The sequence below is a fragment of the Ruditapes philippinarum genome, unplaced genomic scaffold (assembly GCF_026571515.1).
Source record: "Ruditapes philippinarum isolate M1 unplaced genomic scaffold, ASM2657151v2 ctg9545_1_1_1_1, whole genome shotgun sequence".
NCBI classification, from domain to species: Eukaryota; Metazoa; Mollusca; class Bivalvia; order Venerida; family Veneridae; genus Ruditapes; species Ruditapes philippinarum.
In genome coordinates this window covers 20618-32061 of record NW_026855563.1, presented here as the reverse complement: position 1 = coordinate 32061, position 11444 = coordinate 20618, and the positions used below count along the sequence as shown (strand labels likewise).

General features: G+C 31.6%; 1 protein-coding gene across 1 annotated transcript; it reads right to left on the bottom strand.

The window, feature by feature from the left end:
• Positions 1 to 8969: 8969 nt before the first annotated feature.
• Positions 8970 to 11444, bottom strand: LOC132743700 (heavy metal-binding protein HIP-like). Its single transcript, XM_060732252.1, has 2 exons — positions 11000 to 11444; positions 8970 to 10330 (listed from the first exon to the last, which is right to left on the bottom strand). Exons 1-2 carry the CDS (start codon positions 11355 to 11357, stop codon positions 9921 to 9923), a joined length of 768 nt encoding a protein of 255 aa, XP_060588235.1. The 5' UTR covers positions 11358 to 11444; the 3' UTR covers positions 8970 to 9920.

Here is an 11444-nt window from a genome sequence, read left to right as displayed (position 1 = left end):
ATATCTTATCTATTGCAGTTCTTCTTCTCATAGATTTGCACGTACATTTTGATTAGATAGCATTATATTTGAGAAGTTGTTTTCTTACGCATACTATGGGCTGTTCATAGTGATAACTAAATATCATTCGTTCGTTCCGTCCTTCCTTTTTTTCTATCTTTCTTTCTTTCTTTCCTCCTTCACTCACTCACTCACTCACCCTCTCACTCACTCAATCACATGACTTATTAACTTACTCATGATCATTTATTGTTTCTTTCATTCAAGTGAGGTTTTAGATGTGTTATTCATAAATTAATTGCGCAATTATGTCTCAGATAGAAAGACCCGAGTAATTCTGATATTACAAAATGTAAATATTTAGTTATGCTTATCTAGTAAGCAAATTAAGAACTAAATAAGGATTAAGGTCATTTCCTTCTTGACCAAATGCTTTTGGTGTTACAACTTATAGATTTAATTTGGAAATTATTTGGACAATTGAGCATGTCTGTAATGATTATGGCTTATTTGTTACACAATTAATAAAACATTCTATAGAATTTAGTATCAGTCATAACAACAAACCACGAAATAAATATATATGGGATGTTATTGGCAAGTATAAGATTCGTTCTCTGATATTACATATATTTGTATAGCAAGTAATAAATGTTCTAAAACAAAATGTTATTACTTAATACACATCATTAAAATGCTTATACTTAATCACCGATCAGCATTTTTTTTCAAGCAATATTTTATAAAAACAATATCCAAATGATACATTAATATTATTGTTGTTATCAATATTTTAAATACTCATGAAAAAAATTGCCTTTTTTAGAACAATGCATTTTGGAATTTGGAATTATATTTCTTTATTTCATGCTTTCCAGTGTTTTATTGTAATATATCAGATGATTATATTCTGATAAACCACTAGTGAAATTTATAAAATATAATTTTCACTGTAGCCGGACTATATCTGAATGCGGATGAAAAGAAAATTAAACTAAATGGAATAACAGGCAGAAATAAATGCTGTCATACGTACATTTTGCTTCTCCAGGAAAAGAAAGTCGATGTCACCATACATCATGTTAAAAATGTAACAAAATCAGAAAAATTTAACAGAACTATATTTCAAAATTGATGATGTGACGTCATGATGTGATGACGTCACAAAGGAGAAATCGCGACGTTACGCGGCAAAATCAGTAAAAAATACTTAAATTCACTTAAAAAGCATGAAATAAAAAGAAAATTTATTTGTTTTACATATAAGATTGAAATATATTTCATTCGTGAACACCAGCTATTATATTTTCACTCGTGGCTACGCCACTCGTGAAAATATTGCATCTGGTGTTCACTCAGTGAAATTATATTTCAATCTTACATACAAAACAAACAAATATCCTCTATATATTTCACCAGCCCTCCGTAGGAATATCTCAGATTCATTCTCATTTTTGAAGAAATGCTTTATCTTTGCCATGAATTTGATCTCGAAATATCCATGACCCTGTGAAAAAATATATTGGCAGCAAAGTTAATTATATCTCAAAACTTGGCAGTATTTAATTTGTTTAATTTTAAATTTCGTATCGAATGTTAACCATTGTTTATTCAGATAAACACGGTGTATAACTGGTTATGTAATATCAAACATCACTGGTTGATCATCCGCCAAATGCGGTTACACGTTTTGGCGTTGTCCGTCCGTCTGGTGTCCGTTCATCACACTTTACTGGAACTTTATTGAACTCTTGCAGAGTAATTTTTGTAAGGGGCATAACTTCGCAGACAGATACACGTCATGGAGGAAAATCCAGAGCACAAGAACAATTAAGTCGTGTGATAAAATGATCGTTTATTCGTAGTCACATAATATAAAACCTAATAAGAAAATATTACAAGTAAAAAGACAGCTACAGTTTAATAAAACTTTATTTCTTATGGCAACTCATATGATACCCTAAATGCATGTATATTACATGTATATGCTTTTGTGTTTACATAATGTAATACTTGAATAAATAAAATAATCATTGAAAAGTATTGACAGACAAAACATTAAAACACTCGCCCTTTATTTGGCAAAAATAAATCCATTTTTAAAACACACGTATGCTAATGGTCATATTAGATACTGTTTCTAAGTACTAGCAAGTGTGAAAAGAGTAAAGCAATGAATAGAAGATTAGCATAACTAGTAATGTTTATGTGATATATTTGTTTTTTTTTTAATCTGAAAAAGGGGAATAGCCATAAGATATTGTACCTGCACACTGCACGTTATACTAATGTGCTCTCTCAGTAAATAAAGTTTAAAGAAAATAACTCAAGTACTGCTGGATTTATGCTCTGAACAAATTTGTGACGAACGGACGCACACACAGACATCATTTCTAATATCCCCTTTGCCTTTTTTGTTAGGAGTGGGGTGGGAGGTAATAATTTTGTTTGTTTGTATATAAGCAAAAAACCTGTATTACTTCTTTTCCTTCGAAGTATATTTTATATATAGATTTACATTTACAGCTATAATATATACGTGTACAAACTGTTGCATTTTAACTATTCTATTTTCTATTTCTTCGGAACTTGTAATCCGCAGGTCTAACATTATTTACATTTTTTGACGATAAAATTGCACTTCACGAAAACGAATGTGCCTTTTAATATAATACCTTATCAAAAGGCCGTTGAATGATGACCAAGGTTAAAAAATATCAAGAGCTGATCTTCTGGACCAATACAAAACTTCCATCACGACGCAGCCGTTGACCAGCACAATATTGTTCACATAGACGTGGAAATGCCATAGCTTCCGAGTTCATCATGCGTGCCATAATCATCAACGTCCTCGTACGGTTCGAAAAAATGCCCTTGCTACGATCGTGCGATTAATAGAAATATAACAACCAATTTCGTTGGTAGAGAATCCCCGTTTCTTCACCAGATGTAAACTAAAGAATTAAAGTCCATGGACAGTACACGCAAAGTTTCCAGTCGTTGTGTCGTACCCACTTCCTTTGTTCGTTATTGTATTCGTGAATCTAAGTGAATTATCCTCGAGTCCATCATCAGGGCTGGTAACTGTAAATACTAAATCGTCTGTATATAGAATTTTAGTTAACTCTAAAATATCGTATTTTTTTGAGAGAGTAAGTAAACGCTTGGGGAAAAATCATAAATGTATAATATGTATAATTGGTACTTATTCAAATGGCGTTTACAACTTTATATTATTAACTTTTACTTTATTCTGGGCTTTAATACTTAAAATAAAATTATAAAAGTTTACTACATGTATCTTGTTTAAACAAATTGAAAGTTCATTTTTTGTATCGGTTTTATACGGAAGCCCTGGAGGGACATTTATTATTTAAAGATTATAACTTATTACCTAGTTTTTATAACTTATCACTTATTATTTACAGACTATTACTTATATTTAGTATTGAACAACGGCATGGTTGGCAAGACAAAACTGTAACGTTAGCATCAAGACAATTACTGGAAAAGATGAAGGAGAATATCATTTATAGAAGATCATATATTACGGAAGCCCTGGAAAGAAGATTATTATTTATTACTTATTATTTATTACTTAATATGTTAAACATAATTATCAATTATTATCTATAACTTATTATTTATAACTTATTATTTATCAATTTACTTCTTATTTCAGTCGAATATTCTTTTAAAATAATAATTTAAGGAGTATTTAGTTTTAACATATATTATTGCATACATTATATAATCAGACTACAACATACACAGATTTTAAATGACATATTCGACTGAAATAAGTAATAAGTGAAAAATAATAAGTGCTAAATAATAAGTTATATATAATAAGTAATATATTATAATTGATAATGATGTTAAAATTATTAAGTAGTAAATAATAAATAATAAGTAATAAATAAGTATTTTCCTTCCAGGGTTTCCGTAATATATGACCTTAAATAAATGATGTTATTACGTCGTTCTTCTTCATCTTTTCCGGTAATTATCTTGATGTAAACAGAGCTTTTTCCTGCCAAACATGGCGCGGTTCAATTCTAAATATAAGTAATAATTTGTGAATTATAAGTGATTAGTTATAAGGAATAGGTAATAAGTAATAATTTTTGAATAATAAATGTCCCTCCAGGGCTTCCGTAGTTTTATACAACAACAGCAATATTGTGTTTTCATCATCTATAGGAAAGTTTCACTTATTTCATATTTCTCTTACTTGAATTAGCGATAATAAAGAACTATAAATCTTTAAATATCTACAATTTACTGATTCCCTGGAGGGACATTTATTATCTAAAATTGTACTAACCGCTTGATATAAACAGAGTTTTTCTTGCCAAACATGGTGCATTTTAATACCAAATATAGTTATATTCTGTTAGTAATAAGTAATAAGTTATAAATAATAGGTAATAAGTAATAATTTTTAAATAATAAATGTCCCTCCAGGGCTTCCGTATTAACACCATTTATAGAAAGTCATATATTACGGAAGTCCGGGGAGGAAAATTATTACTTATTGCTTATTATTTATTACTTAATATGTCTATCATAATTATCAATCACTTATTATTTATAACTTATTATTTATTAATTTACATCTTATTTCAGTCGAATATATCTTAGTTACATAATAGACAGAAAGTAAGAAAAGTCAAACAAACTAAATAATAATTCGTTTGATTAATATTTGAAACGGTGAAATATTGTGCAAATTGCGAATCAGACTTTTTATTCATTGATTTGATTTTTTCCATTTCTCTTAACAGATATCTCTCTTTTTTCATTTTATCTCGATTTTTCAATTCATATATCTTAGTCCTAATGTTTATATAGGGTGTTAGTAAACTGTGAAATTTATTCATTCATCAGGGTTCAAAGATGCAGAGCAACGATACTGTCAAGTTCAAGAACTCATTGAGTCGAACAAAGTGGGCGATTTTAGAAATGCTAACGCCAATAGTGCAAGACTTCAACCTGCGAATATTTGACTACTTGACTCAGGCTATATTCCTGACAGGCATGACAGGGATCGCGAGTGTAGGAATAATATTTGCTATTCCATATCTGTATAGTAACTATAGTGACAATGTTATTTTGTGCTTACGATTATTTGGATTTTTTTTATTGTTTTTAATTAACTGTGAATTGGTTGTGTATTAAATACGTTGATACAAGTTATAAGCCGTCACGTGACGGTATTATTCCGGACGGGATATCAATTGGACAGAAAATATGCCATACTGTTAACAATAACCATAATGACAGCACCATGCGATCTCGAAAAGACGCTACATCACTGAATATGGAAGTTAATGACTCACAAGACAGCTTTATGTATGTCGCCACTAAAGTACCCAGAACCAACACGATGCCACCCGAGAGGACCCAATACCCATATTTCTCGTGGGCCCCGTGTTTACAGTGTAACAGACCCCGCCCACCAAGATGTCACCATTGTCCAATATGCGACAAGTGTGTAATGAAGCGAGACCACCACTGGTATTTTATCGGGGTGTGTATTGGGGGTAGAAATCTCAGACATTTTACCGTATTCGTATTTTGGGCTCTCATGGGCGCTTTATTTGCAAGCGTACACTGTCTGCCATTTTATTACTATGATATTTTTCCATACACCAGTTACTTTGACTTGATTTTCCGAATAGCAATAACTCGTGCAGTATTTGGATACATTGATTGGATATATGCATGTTGCATAGTGCTCGGATGGCTACTGTTACTATTTTTACTGATTGCCAACACATATCTGAAAATAATAGTTGCCGGTATTAGCACGGGTAAAACTTCCTTTGAAATGGATTTCGACATTTATATTACAGATACGAGGGGCAAAAAAGATAAATTAATGTCAGTGTTTGGACCCCATTGGAAACTTAACTTTTTGTTTCCTCTTCATTTTATATAATGAACCAGTGGATGATACTGTAAGGTGGCCAACAATCAAAGCTTGATATCGATGTTGATCATCAAACTTCAGTTTGGGTGATCACTTGACACATATTTACTGTTACACTGGGCCACACTAGCTGCACTCGAATGTAGTTACATCTTTCAAACGAATAATACACACATATCATGTTCCAGGCAAATATTTTTCATTTCCAATGGTACACATATTTTTAAAATGCAGCTATTATGCTTTTCTCGAGATGCTTGTAGAAATTGTGACATAATGTTACCGAATATTTTCATAAAAATATTACGTATAGCGCATAGAAACGTGTCTGCATGGCTGCACTCGAATATATTTTCAAATTTCTCGTGACATATTTCAAACGAATAAGACACAAATATGTTCCAGGCAAATATTTTTCATTTCCAATGGTACACATATTTTTAAAATGCAGCTATTATGCTTTTCTCGACTAGTTTGAAGAAATTGTGACACAATGTTATAACAATATTTTCATAAAAATATTACGTATAGCGCATAGAAACGTGTCTGCAAGCATAGCGGAGAAAGATTTACAATGGAAAGTTTGGAATCATCAATCACTTGCCCGGGACATAGCATATTTTATTTTAACCCATTACTTCATGAGCATTTTGTGAAAAATGGCTGTTTTCATTGAAAAGTCTCCCGTTACAAGTTCAAATTGCTATAATTCTATAAAAACTGCTTCAACACTAATCAAACTTGGCACAAATGTTGACTGGACCATTGCCCTTGCAACAACATGCTCAGGCTTACATTTTCTGTTACCATGACAACGAGGGGACATCTCAAAATTGCCAAAAATCACTTTTTTGCGTTGATTTTTTCCATTATAATTGATTTCAAAGTGCTGCAACTTCTCAATGGATTGAGATAGAGTCAAATGCTTTTCAGCGTTGGTTACACGTTACCATATGATCAATTTGGGGTCATTTATAGCCTCTCACAAGTCCAAAATTTTCTTGGCGATTAGGGGGACTCCGCCCCCCTTCAAACCCCCCCCCAAACAGAAGGGGGCACATCCCCCTTCTGGCAACCCCCTGATGTATCTTTTGGTTGGGGGGCCGCGCCGAAAAAGTGGTCACTTTTTTAACAAAATTTCTCAAACAAAAACAAGTGTTAAGGCCCTAAATAATGCATTTTTTCACCATTTGAGACAACAAAAAGGTGGGGGGGGGGTGAAAAAGGCGTTAAAAGGCATGTATATGAAGTAATGGGTTAACATAAAATGATGAAAATACTTGAAATTACTCTAAATCGCGTTTTTCCATGTTTAAACATGGCCTGTCATATAAATTTGAAGAAAAATTGTTGTTTTGTAGATTTTTTTTATTTTTTTCATTAAAATTCAAATAATGAAAACTATAACGAAATATTAGCGAAGAAACCTTTCAGTTTTGGGTGCGGCTATGAGAGATGACCGAAAGTTAGCGTTAACTAAAATCACGTGATCAATTACCCAGTGACTTGATGTAAAGAATTATTTTGAAGTACAAATGTATATTTTGCTGTACATTGATCGAATTGTAGATTACATTGTTAAAAAGCTATCAGAACTAATTTATATAATAAGTATGTTATTTTTATTTTGCGATTTTATATTAACTTTATAATGTTATGCTTATTTTACGGTTTGTCGAATGCTAAATAAATAAGAAAATTTATACAACCATCACTGTTTCTTTCTCTTAGACATCTGAAAAGTTTACAAATGGAAGTAATCGAAACTTATATAGAATCTGTATACCATACCATTATAGAGTAATCAATTCTAGGTGAATGCTAATTTATCTTTAAATTAATCTAAATCATAGTGGGCGTCAGTGCTTCGAGTTTCGGCAGTGACTTTGGATTCTTTCATGCGAGCTCACGGAACGTCTTTGGTTCTACTCAGGTGCCCATTCGTGCCTAAAATAATGCATAGAAGGGCACTTGACGTCTTCTTCCATAAGCAATGCTAGAATGTCGGCATACACTGTGTTGTTGCGACGTAAAAGCCAACCATTACAAAAAAGAAGATAAAATAAAATAAAAAAAATCCAAAAATCCGTAGACATAAAACTTGAATATATACTTGTTGTTACCTTAAATCCCAAAGTAAAAATGGACATGTAAATACGGATTTTGTTAATAAAAGTGATCCGGATAAAGATTTCCCAGTTGATTATGAAAAATCTGCTAATGTTACATATTGAAAGTGTTGTCACATAGAATCACCACGATATGTTAACGCAGATATAGTAAACTAAAGGAATTACAGTAGAATTATGTAAAACATAATTTAGAAAGTTATTAAGTTTGAAGCTGTGGTGAAAGTTGCCTTTTTGGCCGTGATTTAGTTCGTAGAATCAGTCACGAACAGCGACCAAAGTGTTAAATGTGTCTTCTTGTCAACCTAGCCATCATTGGTTCGAGCCTTACTCGATTCATACGGGTGACCAACTTTATATGGTTCACCGAAATGTTCATCTGTTAAAATGATCTGTTTGTGTACGGTAAAATAATAGTTCAAATTAATAAAAAACAATGAAAAAAAGAGAAATATAAAAAAGTACTGTTCGATTTCTTGAAAATCGTCTTCATTGGCGTCCTCGTGTTGGAGCATAACACATATATGCTTAACCGGAAAACGACAGATTTTTCTAAACGATGCACATTTCGGTGAATCATATGAAGTTGTTTCCCTATGATGACTTAAAAATCATTTTGATATGTATCATAAGTTTCTAGATCTGGGATAAGTTTTAAAAATCAAGCCTAGCTCTTGTTGATCCGATGTATAGTAGTATACCACAATGAAGAATGCATCGGATAAATCGCTCAAATCATTGGTATGTCTCATACATTTTCAACACATTGAAATTAAACACATTTATCTCCCCTTTACCGTCGTCATTCTCAAATTATCCTAACACTGGAACTCCTATTTTTCAAATATAAGTCACTCGAGTGGAGACAACAGTCACATTGCTTTGTTCAGTAAACTAAGAGGAAAAAATGTTCTGTATATATATATTATTCCTCGATTGAATGAAGAGCATAACAAGAATACTTCAATATTAAACATACATACAAATTTACGATAATACAACAAACATAATACAATACTACAAACCAACAAACTAGTTACATATTAATAACACTGTCCTAATTTTTTGATACTGCACACAATTTTCTGACGACAATTTAATACGTAAATGTCTATTTGCTGTTCCAAACATCAGTACCGTACTTAGAGTCATTTAGGTATTTAACTTGTATATTCTTGAAATATTTTTTGTTCCGCAATTTATATTTTTCCCATTTCAAACATTCACACCATAGACGAAGGTGTCTCATAGACCAGTTTACTTGATAATGCAACATTTACATCAAAGTGTATGAACAGTAAATAACAGTAAATGTTTTAATCACCTTATGGCCGTTTCTTGAAAGATTTGTTACAAAGAATGTCTAAGTAATTTAATATACATAAATATTGTAGGTAAACAGAATAAATTGTTTCTCAGCGTTTATTATTGGTTTGACTATGATCTGAATCATACTTGCTCGCTTTCATTATATGTATTCTGTAATCATTGTAATCTCAATATAAAATAGTTTTACAAACCAGGGGTCACTTGATTTAAATAAACTTATATTGGTAAACAACTAGATTCGAACCAGTCTATAAAAGTAATATTTTGAAAATTGAACAAAATAAAGCTTTTTTATCAAACATTTCAAAATTTATAAAGGGTAAATTTCTTATAAAAATCTCAACTTTAAAGCCTTATCGAATAAAGTACACACTGTTTCTAAGAATGAACAGAATCTTCAAAAATAGCTGATAACCTGTGTTTATCATTTAAAACTTGGATACGAACTTTTAAATATCAAGCGAGAAAGAAGTCTTTTTGCTACACAAATTCTAAAAAATACATGCATGCATAATATTACGTATAAGTTAATAAACTTCTTGTTCTAAATGGCCACTGAATGACGTCCGTGGATCTACACGGTCGGCTATAGGTCTGCTGCAACCATCTAACATCACCACATCTCCAACCTTCAATTTTAAATACACAGACGTTGAAACTCCGTAACTTCCGTAGTCTGCACCGCTCTGTGGATCTGTGTGAGCTTGCACTTTACTTGATCCGTTCAGAATAATGTAACATCCGGCATAGTCAACACTAGATGACCGTTTTTTAATGATGTGTAAGGAAAAGTAGTAGAGCCCGCTAACAGGACATGTAAACTTGCCAGTCGATGTATCAAACGCGTTCCCTTCGTTTGTAATAACCGTTGTAAAAGTCAGAGATGGTGATGTAGCACCCGCCTTAGGTGAGGTCACTGTGAAAGCCACAACTTTACCTAAAAAAGAATGGTAAGATTAAAGGTTTGAAAACTGATAAAAGAGACCTTTAGATGAATGTTTTCTTATAACATAAATTATTTTAAAGCTTCATATTTTATTAATATATAATTATGTAGTTCTAATAGTGTACAAGGCATGTCATTTGTGGTAAATATTGATGTAGTTTCCAGTATTCTGTTGATAATTTAAAAGTAATTTTATGTAAATAATATATTTTGTTATCATTACGGTGACTTTTATAATTTGCATGTGACTTAAAATTAATACTAAAGACGGTAATATTTCTTCTTAAAAATAAAATGTTTTCTTTGGAAAAATAAGCCATATGTAATTAAGTGTAATAACATGTTTGAACATTCAGAAAATTACGCGGTTTTTACTTAATGGAAGAATGTTATTTTAACCCAATAAACATCTTATGTAGGGTTTAATTATTAGAATAAGTGGACACTACAATTCATTCCATGTGAGATAATGGAACATTAAGAAAGTCACGATGGAAAATACTACGTCTTTTGTGTAAAAAGAAAAAAAACAATATAAAAATGTTATTTTTCCAGCATTTGCTTTAGTAGGATTTGCTACGCTATTAATACAATATCACCTTTTTACAATAACAAGAATAATGTGATATGAATTTCTGTAATATTCGATGTTAAACTGACCTTTCATTTTCTCATTAATCTGTTTATGAACGTTTTCAAACTTCATCTTAGAATTCGCTACACTTTCGAGCATTTCTGACGTAACAATTTTCTGCCGTTCAACTTCTTCCGCATTCTCTTGTTTGTATTTCTCTAACTCTGCGGCAAACGACCTAGAACGTTCTTCTTTTTCTTTTTCTTCTCGCGCCTTCACTTCCTTTATAAAATCCTCAAATTTCTGAACTTTGTCTTCAAATCTTAACAGTTTCATTAACATTTTCTCGTCATAGTCAAACCTTGAAAAACATTTAGGTTCTCCATGTTCTCCGTTGACGACGGAAAGACACAGTATCACGACGGAATAATATTTCAACAACATATTTACTTGTTACACCAGTTGTCAAATATTTGGATGCACTTGTTCAAGAGTAATATCGCATCAAGTGACTACAACTCTTATATTTGT